At 38.9% G+C, this 20,701-nt stretch overlaps 1 protein-coding gene across 2 annotated transcripts in view; it reads left to right on the forward strand.

Annotated features, from left to right (window-relative positions):
- Window positions 1-18,888, forward strand: part of RRN3 (RRN3 homolog, RNA polymerase I transcription factor) — a 30,990-nt gene extending 12,102 nt beyond the window's left edge. For both annotated transcript variants that reach the window (XM_063099221.1, XM_063099222.1), the window contains exons 9-18: window positions 1,292-1,390; window positions 3,272-3,364; window positions 4,391-4,529; window positions 5,812-5,942; window positions 7,171-7,301; window positions 8,259-8,443; window positions 11,468-11,576; window positions 14,242-14,394; window positions 15,791-15,878; window positions 16,760-18,888. In XM_063099221.1, the coding sequence (XP_062955291.1) occupies window positions 1,292-1,390; window positions 3,272-3,364; window positions 4,391-4,529; window positions 5,812-5,942; window positions 7,171-7,301; window positions 8,259-8,443; window positions 11,468-11,576; window positions 14,242-14,394; window positions 15,791-15,878; window positions 16,760-16,942 (1,311 nt within the window). In that variant the 3' untranslated portion in view covers window positions 16,943-18,888. The remainder of the gene's footprint in view (window positions 1-1,291; window positions 1,391-3,271; window positions 3,365-4,390; window positions 4,530-5,811; window positions 5,943-7,170; window positions 7,302-8,258; window positions 8,444-11,467; window positions 11,577-14,241; window positions 14,395-15,790; window positions 15,879-16,759) is intronic.
- Window positions 18,889-20,701: the final 1,813 nt, after the last annotated feature.

Here is a 20,701-nt window from a genome sequence, read left to right on the forward strand (position 1 = left end):
AAGAAAATGAAAAGACACCCCAAATAATGGGAGAAAATATTTGCAAATCATATGTCTGATAAAGGACATTTATATATAAAGAACTCATAACTCAATAGTAAAAGGGTAGATAACCCAATTAAAAATGGGCAAAGGATCTGAATAGGCATTTGTCCAGAATAAGCACATGAAAGAAGCTCAGCTTAATCAGCCATCAGGGAAATGGAAATCAAAACTACTTCACACCCATTAGGATGGGTATAATCAAAAAGACAGGACAGTAACAGGTGTTGACAATTTTCTGTACCCTCGTACATCACTAGTGAGAACGTAAAACGGTGCAGCTACTTTGGAAAACAGTCTGGCAGTTCCTCAAAAAAGATCAACATAGTATTACCGTATGACTCAGCAATTCCACTGCTAGGTTTATACCCAAGAGAAATGAAAACATATGTCCACACGAAAACCTGTACAAGCATGTTCATAGCAGCAGCATTTGTAATAGTCTGAGTAGACACAACTCAAGTGTCCTATCAACTGATGAATAGATGAACAAAACATGGTATATGTCTACAATGAAATATTTGGCAATGAAAAGGAATGGTTTATATGCTAAAAGACCATGTATTATGTGATTCCATTTATATGAAATGTGAAGGATAGGCAAATATATAGAGATAGAAAGTAGACTAGTGGTTGCCTGGTATGTACTTTTTATAGAGATTCACTACTAATGGGTATGGGGTTTCTTTTTATGGTGATAAAAATATTCTAAAATTGGCTAGGGTGATGGTTGCACAACTCTGAATATACTAAAAACTTGAATTGTACACTTTAAATGGGTGAATTGTGTGGTATATGAATTATATCTCAAGCTATTTAAAATACACTGTAGAAACAGGCAAATTATAAATTCTATTTACTGGAGATAGTTGGAATAATTATACTGAACATAATACATATATAGAAGTTACAGTTTCTGTATTGCTGGATAATCTTTTTTCTATTTAAATATTTGAAACTAATGGTTGGGCTGGCCCGTGGCTCACTTGGGAGAGTGCAGTGCTGATAACACCAAAGCCATGGGTTCGGATCCTATATAGGGATGGCCGGTTCCCTCACTGACTGAGCGTGGTGCTGACAACATCAAGCCAAGGGTTAAGATCCCCTTACCGGTCATCTTTAAAAAAAAAACAAACAACAAAAAAAAACAAACAAGAAACTAATGCTTGTGTAACTGATGTTTTGCTTACATAATTATGAAACATTATTCTCTGTTGAAATGTTTATCTTTTTATGGTTTATGCCTTAGGAATGTTACGTTCACAACTTACTAAGAATTAGTGTATATTTTCCAACCTTGAGGCATGAAATTCTGGAGCTTGTTATTGAAAAGCTACTCAAGTTAGATGTAAGTATTGAATAATCTATTTTCTCTTTGATTTTTTTTTGGGGGGAGAGGGGGACTGGCCAGTACAGGGATCCATACTCATGATCTTGGTGTTATAAAGTTATAAGGCTGTGCTCTAACCAGCTGAGCTAACTGGCCAGCCCTAGCCTCTCGTTGATTTTCATTTATTGATTATATTGTCATTGTTTTAATCCCAGTATGTGAAACAACAATAGTAACAATAGAAAAGAATCCACAGTTCCACCATACTTTGCTTCATTTCTTGTAACATTTATTGAACTCCATCTACATGCTGAGAGTTATGGACAGTTCCGCCTCTCACGATTGGAGAACAAGACATTAAATACATAGCCACGCAAATGTAAAAATGCTGTTGTAGAAAATGCTATGAATGAAATTGAGCTAGGGAACCTGATGTAGTCGGGTCAGGAAGGCATTCCTGAGGAAGTGATGTTGAGATGCGATTCTGTATGCCTTTTTTGTGTGTTTGAAATTTTTTACAAGTGCATATTATAATTGTGAACAAGTAAAACTTTTGTCTGTTTAAAGAGGCCTGCAATAGGTGCAGGGGGGATGAAAGGAGGTGGTGGATTCCGGCAGCATTGTGGAGGAAAGGTTAACTGGCCCTCGAGACAGTTGGAAGTGGGGAAGCAAAGGGCAAGGGAAAGGAATACTTCAAAGGTAGCTCCCTGTGGAATAGAGTCCTGGTGTTGCCATTAACAGCAATAAGAAACATCAAGGGGAGGAAGTTGTAAGATATGAGTTCCATTTTGAACACGTTGAGTTGCTGGTGGGGGAGCTAGCTGGAGAGTACTCACCGAGCAGTTGTAGCTCTGTGTGAAGGACTGAGAACAAACCTGTGGAATGATGCAGTTTACGATGGGAGAGGGAGGGTGATCAGAAGTGGGAAGAAAACTAACAATATTAATACCCAGGGAGGATCTGGAGGAAGGAAGAGTGTGGTCAGCAGCATGAGAAATTGCCGATGTTTTTAAGTAGGATTAGAAAAGCGAGAGTCCTTGGATTTGGTGATTAGAAGGTAGCCTTTGTTGCCTGCTGGAGGGCCATGTCATTGAATAGGCAGAAAGTGCATTTCAGGAGAGCATGAATGGTTAGGAATTGGGACTGTTAGAGACCTCAGTGAGGGTTTGTGGTGTAAGGAGGGGATTGGGCAGGGGTGAGAGAGGCATGGTTCGGGATTGGGGAGACTTGAGCAGGTTTGTGGACTGAGCAGATAGATGTCTTGGTGGAGAAAAACACATGCTATAGGGGAGTGAGAAGATGTAGTGAGGCAGGCCTTGGAAGAGCTGGAAGTTGGGCTTGCTGGCATAATGCTTACACCTCTCTGGCCAACTGCATACGTGATCTTTGTAAAGTCTTTCGTAGGTACTTCAAGGAACATTTTAGAATATGTTTACAAGGAAGATCATACATAGATAATAAAAAAGGCATGATTTAAGTGGTATGTTCAGCAAGTTATTTGAAGTGTGATATACTACAGTAAATATTAGTCCTTCAAATTTGGCTTGCAGTTTATTGTTTTTCTGTTCAGTTGACTGATATGTCTGTTGCACAGCATGTATGTGTCTTGTGCATAGAAAGAGATGGGATAAATGTCACATTTGTTGAGGCTGATTTAGAGCATCACATCAGAGTTTATGTAAGTATTTAGTAAAAGTGGCTTGGTTTAAAATATTTAAAATCCTTCATGATCCAGATCAATTTATAGGTTCATATCATAATTGTGTTATAATGCTGTATACGGTGCTAATCTGGCCACCTTTAAAGTATGTATATCAGATGGATTTTCAGCCCCAAAATAGCATAGTTATATGTTAAATGCTTTTATTCTTTTTTTTTTTTTTCTTTGTTGTCATGTAGGTAAATGCATCCCGGCAGGACATTGAAGATGCTGAGGAAACAGCAGCTCAGACTTGTGGTGGGACAGATTCTACAGAAGGATTGTTTAATATGGTCAGCATTTCTATTAAGGAAAGCAGACATGGGAAGTTTAGCATTTCAGAGGGTGGGAAGAGACACCTAGTGGCTTCTCATCTTTTTCAAGGCTTTAGGTTAAAACGATTAAAATAGTTCAGTAAGCTTGGAAATAATTCCTTAAATGAGTACTTTGCTGACATGTTATTTATTGCCTAGTATAATTGATTTATTTCCAAGGCTTTGAATTTATGTTTGGTGAAGTATGTTTCACTTTCATTCTTGTGTAATTTTCTGTGTTTGTAAACCACACGTTGTCTGTGAGGGTGTGATAAATAGAAAAGCATACGGTTCAGTTTCTACATTTTGCCAGTTGTGTACCTTAAAACAGTACTTTTCTACCTGGGGTGGTGTCTGAATTTGGGTTCTGTGGAAGGAGAGGCCAAGACAGGAATTCAGGTGCTCTTAGGACAGAGGGTGTCAGGGAGCAGGAAAGGACAGGGGAAGGAGCTCAGTGAGGACTTGGTCTCAGTCGAGAAGTAGCTCTAGCCTGGTCCTTCCAGGTGCTGTGGAGCATGAATTGCTCCAGAGTTTGGTCCCAGCTTGTGACCAGGGAGATGGCCTCTTCTGACCCCTTGTCAGTCAGTCATTGTTTCTGAAGAGGGGTGCAGAAGGAGTGGAAAGACAGTCCTGACTCCCTTTTTGCTGAGGGCAGCTCTCTGCAGAAGGGGGTCAGCTGTGAGCTGCTGGCAGCCAGCACTCAAAGCAGCTGGGAGCTGGAAAAGGGGACCTAGCACCAGGAGTGGGGGTCAGGGGCAGGATAATCAGTGGTTTCCATGGCCAGCCCTACTTGGGTCTGCTAATGAGAATCAGAAGCTGGTGCTCTGAATCTGACCTTTTATTTGAAACTTCACAAGTGGTTCTGATTCACGTCCCTGAATGAGAGCCTCTGCCTGGGAAGGTGACTATGTTTTCTTTGAAAGGAAGTACTCAGTTGTGAGGGTTTTCCCACTAAACCATTTTCAGTGAATTTTTTAATGTCAATTTTTACTTTTTATCTTAAAGGATGAAGATGAAGAAACTGAACATGAAACAAAGACTGATCCCGAACGACTTGATCAGATGGTACATCCTGTTGCTGAACGCCTGGATATCATGCTCTCTTTGCTTTTGTCCTACATTAAGGATGTCTGCTACGTAGATGGTAACAACCTGTAATACTCACAATAGCTACCGTTCGTTGAACACCTAAAATGTACCTGTGTCTGTGCTAGGCATTTCCCATATGTTATCTCTTGTACTAATAAAAATCATTTGAGTATGAGTTAAAAGAGATTTAGAGAGGTCAAGTTATTTGTCAGTGTCACATAGTTTGCAAATAGTGGGACTGGGATTCAGGCTTATTCATATCTGTTTTCAAAGCCCTTGATCTTCTAGCTGATGGTTGTATTAAAAGATAGTACATTGAATTTGGTCAGTTTTAGGCAGAGATCAAATTAAGTTGCTCGAGATGTTTAAGAATGGCGTGGTGGGCATCAGTATATGGTGTGTGGTGTCATGTATGAGTCTAGAGGCTTTTAGCTGGGTAGCATCGTCATGCTGGGTGTTGGTACTGTACTGAACAAGCTGAAGTGCTTCTTGCCCTCATCTAGAGGCTTTGCTATGAAGGAACACAGAATTTTTTCCCATTCACATGGCCAAGATTTAAGAACAAGCTCAGCGACTCAGAATAATAGGACTTGAATCTGAGTTGACTGATACAATTTTAGCTTTTTTGCTGTTATAAAAATAATAAGTGTCGATTAGAGAAGATTTGGAAACTATGGGAAAAGATGAAGACAATTTAAATGGCCACATTGCCACGTTGCTACTATTCAGAGAACCCATTACATATTAGCATTTTGATGTGTCTTTTTTTCTTTTCTGTTAGCATGTGTACATGTATGAATGCATTTTTTAATTGATTTGGGGATCACACTTAATATAGCACTTCATAGTCTGCCTTTTTCACGTATTGTGGACATTTTCTCTTATCATTTACTCTTTTAAAACAATTGTTATTGGTCATATGTGGACTTAACTGGTCTCATTTTTTTCTTCCCTTTTTTTTCCATTATAAATAAGAGTGTAATGAGCTTCCTTGCACATACATCTTTTATTTGCTTGTGATAAATTCCTAGTAGTAGAATTCTTGATCAAAGTGCTTCTACTTTGTGAAAATTGTAGAATTGCCCTTTTGTGAGGGGGTTCATATTTATGGCATCAGTGCATTGTGTGTGAGGTGAGGGCCTACCTCCTTTCTAGTACTGGGTTATTATACTTAAAAAGGAAAATCTGTGCAGAGTGAAAACAGCATTTTGTTTTAATCATGGCTTAATGGGTAAAGTGTTTCTTAATGGTATTGCTCTTTTTAAAAATTTGGCAAATGAGAATGGTAGCTTGGAAATATGTATTTATAGAACTGAAATGCCAAATTTTCTCTGTAGGTAAGATTGATAATAACAAAACAAAGGATTTATATCGTGATCTGATAACTATCTTTGACAAACTCCTGTTGCCCACCCACGCCTCCTGCCATGTACAGTTTTTCATGTTTTACCTCTGTAGCTTCAAATTGGTAAGTAAAAATATCATTAACATTATCTTAGCTTATTTTATTCTTGCCCACAATTTTTACCCTTAAAAGCTGGGGTGGAGGGATGCCATGAGGTATTTCTTTTTCTTGAGCTCATTTTACTAATCCCCCTAACAAAATCAAATTCTCTTTTTTTTTTTTTTGGCCGCTGGCCATTATGGGGATCCAAACTTATGACCTTTGTGTTATCAGGCTGTGCCCTAACCAACTGAGCTAACCTGCCAGACCCAAATTCTGTTTTTAACCATGGGGGAAAAGGCAGAGGAAATTGCTCAGTTGAGCTGGGTGCTCTGAAATGTCATCCTGCCTTTAGTCCACCAGGTGGTGCCCTTCCCTTCAATTCAAGCCTTTATTAAAATCTCATGTGGAATATTTAATTATTTCCTTTATTCTCTCTGAGGGTTGAGTCCTAACTAGCCCACACCAACTTCTTAATCCAGAATTTTAAACTTTAGGCTTTGGCTTTCTTGGGGGGGGGGGGGGGGGGAGTCTTTTCCTTCCTCTTTGCAACTATTTTGTAGCTTCTAGAACAGTCAGGAGAGGATTGATCATGAGTAAGAAGATTAAGCCCAGTCTGCCCAAACCAATGTGTTTATAGGTTTAGAAAAGAACTATTTTGGGGGGAAAAAAACTATTTGGGACAAGTTGGAGGTTACACATTGTGTAAAATGAAGCTTAATCACTCTGTTTTTTCCATGATTAGCATAGTCAGACACCAGCTGTATTTTAGTCCATATTTCTGTTTATGGTTAAGTTCAGTATGTGCAAAGACTGGAGGAATACTCTGTACTTGCTGAGGGAGTGCTGAGGGAGTTTCCATGTGGAAGTCATGGGCTGCAGATTATTACTGGTTTCGAGTCCTGGCTGAGCATCAGAATCCCTTGATGAAGAGCTTCTGCAGTGTGTGGATTCCTGAGCCTCGTCACACACCTACTGAATCTGTACCTTCAGGCTTGGTTTTGATGCTCAGCTAGGTTGGTTTGAGATCCATTGGATTATGTAACTCCCGGGACACCTTTTGCTTTTAATAGTATTATCTCAAGGTGTTTTTAAAAATAAGAACCACGATAATTATATTTATAATTTATCTAGCAGTATAACTGAGATATAGGAACTTTTCCACATTGGTGAAGTAAAAATCTTGGGATTCTGATAGTTGGAATACCTTAAGCATTAAAGAAGATCAGACCAAGACCTTCTCTTTTTATAGGGATTTGCGGAAGCGTTTTTGGAACATCTCTGGAAAAAACTGCAAGATCCAAATAATCCTGCCATCATCAGGCAAACTGCTGGAAATTATATTGGAAGCTTTCTGGCAAGAGCTAAATTTATTCCTCTTATGTAAGTAACCTAATTTTCCTAGTACTTTTTAATATCACACTTTAAAAAGATTATATAGCATTGTCTCCTCAAGTCAGAGAAGTATCTGCCTTATTTTTTTGGTCTGTCTTTGAAGTGAAAAAATCTGTCCCGATCCACCCCCACCTGCCTACTCTATGCAAGATGTTTATATTTCCAAGAGGCAATTTCAGAACGAAGTATGTTCTTTTTTAGGTATAAAATATATGCAAGGCTTTTGTCATCTGCTCTGTGTGGTTGTACTTGAACATGAGGTTCCATCTGTTTGTCTTTATGGATGGTGTACAGTGTTGTATACTGTTTTGATTCCTTTTGTAGGTTTGTCATTTTTTATTTCCATTCCGAATCAGTTGTATCTGTTAAAGCTGAAGAAAAACCCTTTTAGAGGTAATAGAAAGACCTATCTAGGATGCTAGTTTCTTCCAGTGATTCATGAAAATATGTTTAGGCAAGGATGCTGTTAAAAACCCTTCCCCAACAACTAAAAGACATTCTATCATAAATTCTTGACCCTAGGAATTCATCATTATCCCATAGGGAATAGTGTAGTCAACCAGACTGTTTTTTCTCTTGTGAGATGTTGGTAAATGTCCTGTATTCTTTGGCCATATCACCTTGAGGGCTGGGAGCTCATTGAAGATGCCCTTTTGAGTCAATTAGGAGAAACTGTTCTCCATTCCTTGGGACATTTTTAGGGGCTTACCCATCGTTCCTAGAAGGCCAGTGCTGCTGTGCCTTATAATTGGAAAATTGTCTTCCCACCCACCCATCCTTTTCCTTCCTTTGTTTGCTTCTCCTCTATGCCCGTGGGTAATATTTAAAGAAGACTAAGAACTCAGTTTTCATGGTTTGAATGAGAGGCAGTTAACTGTGTTTTTGTGTCACTGTGGTTTTTTTATGAAAGCAAGTAAAGTTGACATGAATTTTTCTTTTCTCTAGTACTGTAAAATCATGCCTAGATCTTTTGGTTAATTGGCTGCACATATACCTTAATAACCAGGATTCGGGAACAAAGGCTTTTTGTGATGTTGCTCTCCACGGACCATTTTATTCAGCCTGCCAAGCTGTGTTCTACACTTTCGTCTTTAGACACCAGCAGCTTTTAAGTGGAAACTTGAAGGAAGGTCAGTGACTTGGGACTGCTGGGCTCAAACTGGATTTTCCCTGTGCACTTGTCACCCCGAGGAGACTGTGCCCCCCAGAGGACATTCAGCAGTGTCTGGAGATGGTTTTAGTTGTCACAACTAGGGGTGGTGGGGGTTGTTGTTGGCATCTAGTAGGTAGAGGTGAGATGCTGCTAACATCCTTTTTAAAATGGTGATTCCTTTGATGAAGACTGTAGATTCAAAGAATTGTGCATATGCTCAAACTTTTACAAGTAATATCACACAGCACATAAACCTGTAATAATCTCTCATGCCCCTTCATTAACCATTGATGGATTTGAGGTTGAGAGTGCCTGCTGCAGAGGATGTGAAATGTGAAGACTCTACAGGGGGCAGCCGAGCGCTTGGGCTGGGCACAAAGCTTGTGATGCACTGTCTCCCGTGTTGTCCTTGTAACAGTCCAGCGAAGTGCAGTATTTCCACTTTACAGCCAAGACCGAAGCATAGGGAAGTAATTTGCCCAAGATCATGTAGTCACTGGGAAGCTTAGCAGTTGAAGCCAGGCGAGGCCAACTCTAAAGCCTGTGATCATAGGATTTTGCTCCTCCATCTGAAGACTTGAGAGTTAATTCACCAGTTTTCAGTTTTGCCAAATCCTGGAGGTTATTCATAATTTAAATTTACCAGATGAAACTTGTTTATTAGATTAGCATATTTTTAGTTAAAGCAGGTTCCTCAGAACAATGGAATTAAGTCAATTTGTCTTGTTTCTTTTCATGAGTAATTGAAATAGGTCAATAGGTTGTTTCCTCTAAACCAGGGCTTCTCAGCCTTGGCACTACTGACATTTTGGGAGAATTCTTTGTTGTGGGGAGCTGTCCTGTGCACTGTAGGATGTTAGTGTCCCTCACCTCCACCTACTAGATGCCAACAGTAACCCCCACCACCCCTAGTTGTGACAACTAAAACTGTCTCCTTGGGCCGGCCAGTTAACTCAGTTGGTTAGAGCACAGCCTTGTAACACCAAGGTCAAGGGTTCGGTTCCCCATACTGGCCAGCTGCCAAAAAAAAATAAAAATAAAAATCAAACTGTCTCCGGACACTACCAAATGTCCTCTGGGGGGCACAGTCTCCTTGAGTTGAGAATCACAGCTCTAAACTGAAACACGTATGTGTTGCCATATATATTTGCCTATGTCCTTCATGCCTCTAAAAAAATGGAGAAGTTAAAATTAATTGTATTGCACTAGTAGGAGGACAAGGCATTATCACAAAGGTAGTAAAATCTCTACCTTTCTTTGTATAAATAAATGGTGGGAATCTTGGTAAAAGGATATATTTTTGTTTTGGTTTGGGGGTTTTTTTGGCAGCTGGCTGGTATAGGGATCTGAACCCATGACCTTGGTGTTACCAGCACCACGCTCTCCCAGTTGAGCTAACTGGCCAGCCCGAGGATATATTTTTGTAAGCCATGACATTATCCCATGTATGTCATTTTTATAAAAGTATATGTCAGTGCCCTGGCAAAATTTAAATATATATACACACACACACGCATCAAAGAAACTTCTAAGAAAACATACTTAAGCACAAGTTGATCTGCTTGCCTCTTAAAGTAAATGTGATGTCTTTACTCATATTTTACTAAAATAGAGAATTATATTCATTATTTTCAACAGTGGTCTCTGTCTAAAATTTCCTTCTACCTTCAGAGTTTTCTTGTTAGGAAAAAGAGAGAAATGCAAACAAGTAATGTCTTCCTGAAAGTGATGCTCAGCTTCACTAATAATTTAAAACGTTCAAGTTAATATGGGGTGTGGTTTGGTTTTGTTGCCTGTCATGATTGCTAGCTGAAATGGAATCCCAGTGTCTTGTTTCCCTCTATAAACTTGGCCTATGCTGAGTTTACAAATATTTGAATTCCAAATTACAGCCCACGAGGAAAGTGTGTCTGCTTCTTGGGTCTTTAAAAGAATACACTGTTTTCTTAGGCCATGTGGCTAACCAGAGGCAGTAAGTTAGAGGAAAGAAAGAGTGGGGAAAGAAGGAAGAAAAGAAGACGGGACCCAGTAAAAGTGAAAGATGAGCCAGCGAATTCCTCCAGCCTTAAGGAGGAGATGTCTGGTCTGGTCCTAACCCAAGGGACATGTATGAAAACTCCAGAGTTTTGTGTGGTGGCAGGACACAGGAGATTCCAGTGAGGGGAAGCAAAAGCCATTTTGGGAGGATGACTCCTGAGGGTACAAACTCGCTCTCCTAAACTGCCATTGAACTTCCCCCTTTTTTTTTTTGGCATCTGGCTGGTATGGGGATCCAAACCCTTGACTTTGGTGTTATCAGCACCATGCTCTCCGAAGTGAGCTAACCAGCTGGCCCGTGAATTCCCTTTTTTAGGGCTCCTCTCTCTCTGGCTAAAGAATTGTGTACCTGATTAGATGTATTCTTCACTGAGACCAGAGAGAGAAAGAATCTGAAACATGAGTAGAAAAACTGATGGTCAGAAATCAAAGGTTCACAGACAGAATGAGACAATGGGGAGCCCAGCAAAGGACTTGGTGATTAAATGGAAGCTGGAGGGTACTCAGCTGTGTGGATGAGCACGCTCATGAATTGAGAAGGGAATTCATGGGAGTAAGATAAGAAGCTTTCAAGTTAGAATAGAGGATCCGAACTCCAGCCTGAGCTCGGTGATCTAGAAAAGTCTCTTCCTCTCTTTAAGCTTCTCTTCAATCCTGCAGGAGGAAAGATACTTAGGTACATTATAACTTATATTTCATTGCTTCTATTTTTCAAGTTAATGAGATTTTTATAATAATAATAAAGAATACACCGTTTTCTTTAGAAAAGCTGGCTTAGTCATAAACGAATGTGATTAGCATAGTGCTATTCTGGGCCATACGTTGTGTGACTATCTACATGGGCCTTTTTAAAAAGCAAGTAACTAATTATTTTTTTCATGTGTGATAATCTTTGCTTTTAAAGATATCTTAGACTTTTCAGTTATATTTGTACCTTTTAAAATCTTTTATTTTTTAATCAAAGGTTTGAGGTATCTTCAAAGTCTAAATTTTGAACGTATAGTGATGAGTCAGCTAAATCCTCTGAAGATTTGCCTGCCCACAGTGGTTAACTTTTTTGCTGCCATCACAAAGTAAGTTATTTATACTTTCTTTTTTTTTTTTTAATATATTTTTATTTATAATACTTTAACATGTACTTGGACACATCTGTGGGAAACTGTGTGTTGTTTCAATACGTGCATATATGGCACAATGATTCACTTAGGGTAGACAGCATCATTTTGTACCCATTAGTCCACCACTGCTCCTCCCTCCTGCCGTTTTTTTTTTTTTTTTTACTTATAAATTTCTTGTACAACTCTCTGTTTTGTTGGATTTTTTGTTTGTTTTTTTTTACTTGTAAATTTCTATTTACACTTTCTTGATGGAAGTTATTTGAAGGTGAATTTGTATTAGTATTGTATAAATGTCTGTGAAATTAATAACAATAATAATAAAACATTAAAATACCAACAAACAAGGAAACACTGCAGTGAAGCTATTGTTTTTATATTTCAGTGGCATTAGAAATTGTTATTACATTTTATCCAAAGGTGATAATTCGACAGAAACCTAGGCATTTTGAAATAAAGAAGGCGACTAGTAGACTGAGAGGTATAAACCAAAGATGCTTATTAGAATAATTCTTGTAATAGTAATAAAAATAAACTAGACATGAGATAAATTCTCACTAATAGGAGATTGGTTTAGAGAAGGACTGTATTATCTCAAACCTAGTAGTTACAGGTAATATATAGCTGTTACTATGTGCCCAACACAGTTCTGAGCACTTTACATAGAATTTATTTAGCCTGCACACAATCCTGTGACTGTATTTTTAACCCCCAGTTATAAACAGGGAGATGGAGGCACAGATAGGTTATATTACTTGCTTGAAGTCATATAGCTAGACTGTGGCAGAGCTGAGATTTGGATGCAGGCAGCATTGCAAGGATGGGTGCACCTTTGCAATGCTGCACGTAGAAAGTGAATTGGAGACCTTGGGCATTTCATTAGGATATTCAGGCAGGTTCCTAGCTTAAAATCATCAACAGTTAAGAGTCTGTTCCTTTTTCATGTGTCAGTCCCCTTTATTTATTTATTTATTTTAAAAGATGACCAGTAAGGGGATCTTAACCCTTGACTTGGTGTTGTCAGCACCACGCTCTCCTGAGTGAGCGAACCAGCCATCCCTATATAGGGATCCGAACCCGTGGCCTTGGGGTTATCAGCACCACACTCTCCCAAGTGAGCTGCCCCTTCTCAGTCCCCTTTAGACTGTCTTCATTCAGCAACCTTAACTTGTCACTGGACAAATAGTTCAAGGTATCCTATCTCTCCTGAGATCTCAAAAATGATATTAAAGGATGAAAAAAAGGAATAAAGCAACCAATTAGCAATAGTGTTTGGTGGGGGAAAGGTTTTAGCACATAGCTGGAACACAGGAAGCAACTGGAAGAGTAAGGACTGTTGAAGCTGAGGCAGTGGCCCTTAGAATGTTCTCCAGGGAGGGGCAGAGGGCTGCACTTGATGAGCCGACTGGTCAGAGAGCCTAGATTTGGGGTTGGCATGTGCAGCTGAGGTAAGGAGTAAAATAGAATAAGAGTAGGGGGTCGAAATAAAAGTCTGTGCGTAAGAATTTATGTACAATTCTATAGCTGTTGCTTTTGCTTACTTCATGGTTTTGAGATTCATATTGACACATAAAGCTTGATTTTGATTTTTAACTGCTGTGTAATGTTCTATTAATTTTTATCATGTCTTTGTTGGAATGTAAGCTGTTAGTTTTTCAGTATTGAGAATAGCAATTTAGGAATGTTCTTGTCTGTGTCCCAGTGTGCAAGCACATGCTTCCTTGTGACACACTTGGAAGTGTAGTTGCTGGGTTGTAGGAGACGCAGATCTTTAGCTTTACCAGAAACTGCAAACTGTTCTCCAGTGTAGTTTTGCTGGCTTGCACTCCTACCAGAAGGAGGAATCAAATGTGATCCCAGGCTAATGGAACGGAAACAGAAGTATGTTGCTTAAAGTTGCAGTAGTGATCTGAGAACCTGAGAATGAATATCTGAATGAATACTGTGAGAGGGCAGGGTAGGAGATAGAGTGGTACAAATAAGCTAAATCCTTATCTTGGATAAGTGGTCCAGTGAGTGATTTTTCAAGTAGCTAAGTCATACGGTGGTAACTACCAGAAAAATGGTCACCATAATGGTCCTGTTGTTTATTATGAGTTCTTCTGTCTGACTCTCACCATGCCTGTTCCTTTCTTTTCAGTTTCTGAGATCATGACTCAGTCAACCCTGTCTCCCTTCTTCAGTAAAGTCCTAATTTCTTCTTCATCAAGAGCCAAGTCTTTCAGCACCTACTATTCCCCCTCAGTAACTCCTGAATCCCTTTTCCACCAACCTCTTAATTCTTTTGCAAACAGTAAAAATAAAAACACTTTATATAACTGCAAACTAAAAGAGTTTTACCTTGCAAACATGTTAATTTTTTGTGAGTAATATCTATTATTCGAAGCCCAGTCTCATATTCTAAGTGATAGCCACACTTTCTTTCGCCTTGGCAAACCTGTAAATAGCAGACCCAGAGAACTATACCTATAAGCATTACTTTCTGCTTTGTTTTTGGGGTTTTTTTTGCACTTGTTCAGCAATATCTATGTGGTCAATACAGTTGTCACACACAAGTCACTTCCATGCAGAGTAATTTCAGCATGTTAATGCCTCCATCTCTGTTGGCTTTGTTGCTCTACAGTAAATACCAGCTAGTCTTCTGCTACACTATCATTGAGAGGAACAATCGCCAGATGCTGCCAGTTATTAGAAATACGGCTCGAGGGGACTTGGTACAAACCTGCACAAACCCACTTGACACCTTCTTCCCCTTTGATCCTTGTGTGCTTAAGAGGTAGGTGCTCTTCAACAATTGACGCTGTCACTGGTGAATTTAAATGTGACATATATTTGCTTTTCCTAAGATTGGGTTTAGAGTCTCTTTGTCGTAAGTGGCCCTTACTAGCTGTTTGTTAGAGTCTCGTGGTCTCCTTGCACATATTTCACAGGCCCAAAGTAGGAAATGCCTAGTAGAGTCTGCTGAGTGTAAAGGGCCGGCCCGTGGCTCACTCGGGAGAGTGCGGTGCTGAGAGTCTGCTGAGTGTCATAGACACATCAGGTTTTATAGATCTTTACCTCAGTAGGAGCCCAGATTGACACCAACCAACAATTTTTTTTTTTTCCTTTAAACTTATAGGTTTAAACATATAAGGGGATGAGGATAGTGGTGTCAGTTCCTTGGCTCATAATTTTCTGCCAAGCGACTTATTCCTTCCTCTAGAGACCACATTCCCTACTGTTACGTAGGATAAACAAAAGCCAAGTGGTTTAGTGATTATCTAGATGGGTTATTATGGAAAAACCACCAAGCTAGTATTAACTTTGTATTTGTATGAGGGAGCAGAATTTTGCTTAACTAGCAGCATGACTGTCTGGGCTTGTCTGGTCCCCCAAGTCTTGGTTGACTGAAACCAGATTAGTTGTTTTTCCTAGACTGTTTTTCAGCAAATTAAAGAGAGTTCTAAAGTATTACAATTATTTTTCATTTGGATATCCTGTAACTCAGTTGTCAGTCTTTGCAAAGGTTAGAAACAATTTCACTTGAAGTGGAAGGATGAGAAACAGTCAGTGTAGTACTCCATCTGTATTAGTCCGTTTGCATTGCTGTAACAGAAATCTGAGACTGGGTAATTTATAAAGAACAGAGGTTTATTTGGCTTATGATTCTGGGACAGCTGCATCCGGCATGGGCCTCAGGCTGTGTCTACTCATAGTGGAAAGTGGTAGGCAGCCGGCGGGTACAAGGAGATCACATGGCCAGAGGAAGCAAGAGAGAGAGAGAGAGAGGAGGTGCTAGGGTCTTTTAAACAACCAGCTCTCGTGAGAACTAATAGAGCAAGAACTAACTCATTAATCCCGCCACCTAGGGAGAGCATTAATCCATTCGTGAGGGATCCACCCCCATGACCCAATCAGCTTCCAACAGTGCCACATTGGGAATCGAATTTCCACAAGAGTTTTGGGGGGACATCATATCCAAACTCCATAACCATCTATATGAGAAGATGAACTCTTAGAGCTACATTACTTACAGTACTACATACAGTATTTTTTTTTACATTATTACTCTTTGAGCCATAGCTTTCATTTCTTGGTTTTTGGAAATGTGTCTTGTGAGAAAAAGAACTAAACACATTTTGACTTTCATTGAAGTATTTAACTTGACTTTGAAATGTGATCTTTGCGGACAGGTCAAAAAAATTCATTGATCCTATATATCAGATATGGGAAGGGATGAATGCAGAAGAGCTTCAGGAGTTTAAGAAACCCATTAAAAAGGTAAGTTCGTGATTCAGCACACTTTCTGGGCATCTCCTTTGTTATTACTGTAAACAGCAATGTTATACTTCAAAAATACTACACCATATTTATCTGCCTTTACAAAATCCCACACCCAGGTTATGTTCTTCTCACTAAAAGAATTTTTGGTTTTTTAATGAATTGTTTAAATCAGACACTTCACGTACTGACTTTAAAAGTGAAGATTAATTGAAAATTAGCTAAATGAATTTAGATCTTTACAACTTGATCATTACCACTGAGTAACAATCTCAAATTGCTTTATGTTGAAATTACCTCAGAAGTTTGCATTAATTTTGTAGATCTTCATGAATGTGTGGTAAAGATGCAGATCTGCAGCGTATCCTCCAGTACTCATTAGGTGGAGGTAGGACAGTTATTGCCAAAAAAGAAAATTAGAATCCAGTAATAAAGAATGTCACTATGCTGTTTCTTTGTAGCACGTTTATTTCCATATTAAAAGTCACCTTTAATGTGCCTGTCTCCTTTTTTATAAGTGATTATTGCAAAGCTTATTTTATTTTTTCCTTATATTTTACATTGGGGGGGGTCATTCATTCATTCATCTTGTGTTAGATACGAAGGCTATATAACATTGAGCAAGAATGCCATGTCATGTAACCTGCCCTTATTGAGCTTAAAATCTGTTTGAAAATAAGAATTTAAGCAAATAGTTACAAAGTGTGATGAACAATTATGTGGGTGGCTCATTATAAAAAAGTGCATATCAGGGGAAGCTTTTTCAAATTAAGATATTTTCACCTTATCCAGGAATTAGTACATTCCTGAGGAAAGGAATTCTTGAAAGCTTTTCAAACTGTCACTTGCAATCTTACTGATGATCTCCGTTCTTTCTACAGGAGATGGTAGAAGATGAGGATGATGATTTTTTGAAGGGTGAAGTGCCCCAGAATGATACTGTGATTGGGATTACACCGAGCTCTTTTGACTTGCATTTCCGAAGTCCTTCAAGCAGTGTGGGCTCCCCACCCGTGTTATACATGCCAGACCAGTCCCCTCGGATCTCAAGGATTTGTGATTGAGATGCAACACTCTTCCCCATTACGCCCTTCAGTACCCAGGCTCACGCTGTTTGGGCATGGCATTGAACTAGAATGAGTACATGCCGCAAGCATTGTACTTTCAAGTTAGACTTACTTAATCTAGTGTCTGAACAGCTTGAATCTTTTTATTGTTTTTTTCTTTTTTGCTCCCCTTACAGACAAAAAGAAAAGACTGAATATCATGTGCAATATTTTATAGTGGGGTTGATGATAAATGTCAAGGACTTTGCTAGTTTAATTGTACATTTTTTGTGTTAACGGCTTTTTGACATAATTATTATGTAATTTCTAATATTGGCAACAGCCTGTTTTAACAGATTGTCTTTTTAACATAAGATTTTGTCAGAGCCATAGTCACAGGACATTGTTGATCTGATTTCAGTGAAAATCTTCTTGGATAAACCCTTAAAGACTTTTTTTTTTTTTGGCAGCTGGCAGGTATAGGGACCCGAACCCTTGATCTTGGTGTTACAATAATGCGTCTAACCAACTGAGCTACCCAGCTAGCCCTACTTAAAGAGTTTAACTAGAATGTATTTATTTTGCATACACTGTTTACTTTCTGCTGTAATTGTACTTGTGCGTTGGGGTCTCAGTGGGGTGCAGAGAAGACAAAGTGGGAGGGTGGCCAAAGCTGGGCTGGGACACAGAGTTGGAGCTGGCTCTGAAGGAGACCTCCAGGGATGTCAGAGACCAATAAAAGCCAGTAGGGAAGAGATAGAGGATTTAGGGAAACAGAATCAGACAAGTAATATACTTGTTCAGTGTAAAATGGATTTAAAAGAAAAATGGAATCCATGTAAATGTAATCCACTTTGACTAAAAGTGGGCTTGGACTTGTATGAAACACATGACACTGTTTTACCCATTGGCTCTCAAGCATCTTCTTTAAACTGAAACTGCTCATTTGCAGGAGTTACATTGAGTTATTTTTGACCAGCATCAGTTGGTCATTATGGGAATTTATTTGTCCAAACAGTAAAAAGATATTTAGGTTATTTGGTGCAATGGTTTTGCTAGCAACAATAGGCTGAAGTTACTACTGTAGGCCCTATCTAATGGCTGTGCATATCATGGATTCAGCTGGGTGAAATTCTTCTCCAGCAAGCCTCTTTTTGTATTTTTATAACTAAACACAGAGGAGAGTCTAAGACAAACTTGCTTTGTATCAAATTTTGGTAGAGTTATTTTGAAGCTCAAGCATATTTTCTCTTTGTTCCTTATATGTGTACTTTTTTGTTTATTTGTGAAAATGTCCATCTTTAAGCATATTTATTTTTCTGCTGCTTTTCCTGTTCTTTAAAGGTGAGCAGTGTTTTCTTTTTTTTTTTTTTGTCGTTTTTTCGTGACCGGCACTCAACCGGCACTCAGCCAGTGAGTGCACCGGTCAGTCCTATATAGGATCCGAACCCGCGGCGGGAGCGTCGCCACGCTCCCAGCGCAGCACTCTACCAAGTGCGCCATGGGCTCGGCCTGAGCAGTATTTTCTTGATCACAAATACTTTGTAATGAAATACTTCCTCTTTCCTAGGGCTTTGTATGCTCTTGTATTATTACATTGATGGCAATGTTGAGTTTAAATTTCAGTCTGTAAATAACTTTTTGGAAAATAGAAATTTTTATTGCTTTAAAAGTTTTGGATATTGGTGGTTTTCTTTGGGTGACTTGCTGGAAAGTCATTTGAACCTTAAGATTCTCTGTTTTTTAAGCTGCTGACAAAAATGTGGAAATTTTGTGTACTGGATGAAATGAGTAAATGAAAATCTATCCACAGAAGTTAACAGTAGTGGGGTCTTTGTGGGTTGGGAAGTAGATTTAATGTAGAAGGATATATTTATAAATAAGTCTTTTAAAAAAATTGATTTTGAAAATTAATGACATGGTTAATCTGGAACTTTCATTCTTATGCCAGTAAAGGGAGGTACCCCAATAAAAAGACTTCTCACATAAATGTTCTTTTGATTTTTCTTTTCTTTTTTTTATTGATTTAATATCGTAAAGCACCATTTTGTAGTGGAAAAAATGCTCCTGAAACCTCACTATTAAAGAGGGGGAAAATGTTGCCAGCATGACTGGGAGTGTCAAGAAATAAACTGCACACCACTGGTGAGTTTGCCTTGCACATGTGTCATGTGAAGTGCCATTGACTCTCCCAGATTACACCCAACCAAGAGTGACTGAGGCTTGATCAGGTCCAAGGGAAGCAAACACTTCCAAAAAAATTACATGCCTTGAAGGAATATCTATAGGGAAAAAGAAATTGGGAAATCTTGGAAATTACATGAAAACAATGGAAATTTTCTATCCCTCTTCCTAAAAAGCAACCTTTCAGTTAGAATTCTGTGTGCTTTGGTTGGGTCTTCCTTGATGAGATGTGGCTGAATTTATACAAGTGTGAAAGGACCAGTGACGTGTCAAGTGTCATAGGTGTCAGACCTGGTGTCTCTTTCTAATCAGCTATTTGACCTTGAGCAAGTTACTTAACCTCTTTCTGATCTCCACTTTTACAATTCAATAGCTGTAAAATGGGAATAATTGATACCCCTTTTAGGGTTGTGAGGATTCAAAGCATGTAAAATTCAGTGCTGTTTGGTTACCTTGTGAAGTGACGTCTCATTAAGCAGGAAGCACTTCCATGGAAAGGTTTTTTCAAGGCAAAGATAACTTCCATTTCTTCCATGTTACCTCCTTAGTACCAACTTTAGAGAGATCTGAACTGGAAAGGAAGGGCTAGAGTGCTTATAATGGTGATACTAGAGCCCAATAAATGGGAGGGATCTGGACATTGATCCGTTTTTTAAGGCCTCTTGGTGAGTCTAAGTTGCAGGCATTGTTGAGAACTCTTGGTTTACACTGCATGCTTTTTATTTTTTTTAAAGTCAATTGAGCATCCATAGTTGCACCATGCTAACTCATCAAATGGTTGCCTTTTGCATATTTCAATCTGTGACCATATGGATTTTATAGTTGCATTTATAAGATATATACTAATTTGGATTCTTTCACTAAATAACCAAGTTTCTACATATTGTTCATTTCTTAATGGTTGTGATACACATCTTAGTGTTGCTGTAATAGGATAAACCCTTCCTTAAAAGATGATGATCATGATGACGATGATTATTATACATAAAGCTGTGAAAACATCTTCCATGCATGGAGGGTTTTGCTATTGGTATTTGGTTGTTTGTGTTTTCTTTTTGGGTGCATCTTTTTTTTTTTTTTTAAGTTATTTCCTAGGGGATGGGTTATGAATCTCATCCTATCTTGCTAGGTATTTACATTGGTTATAATCATATGCTTTGTACTTTTTTTTTTTGGTGGCTGGCCAGTATGGGGATTCGAATCCGTGACCATTGGGTTATAGGCTGTGCTCTAAACCAACTGAGCTAACCAGACAGCCCTGTACTACTTTATACTTTTAAAAACACTTCCCAATATATATTTTTTGAACTTTGCAATCAGCTATCTTGTGAGGTAGGCAGGGTTGGTATCTCTTTTTAGAGGCAAGAAAACAGGCTTTGCAACTTGGTGATTAGTCCAAAATCAGAAATCTGCATGGTTCCTCATTACTTGTACACCAAACTTTGTGGTGCTGGGGCAGGTAAGCAGGTAGGGTGGTTTCCTCATTATCTGATTCACTCAGTCCTTTAGGACCCTTCGCCTAGGAGATTCATAAACCTGAAATTACCTGGAAGAAGATCACCCAAAAGTTTAAAACCAGTCTGTTAAGGCAAA

Source organism: Cynocephalus volans, chromosome 6 (genome assembly GCF_027409185.1).
Source record: "Cynocephalus volans isolate mCynVol1 chromosome 6, mCynVol1.pri, whole genome shotgun sequence".
In the NCBI taxonomy this organism is placed as follows: domain Eukaryota; kingdom Metazoa; phylum Chordata; class Mammalia; order Dermoptera; family Cynocephalidae; genus Cynocephalus; species Cynocephalus volans.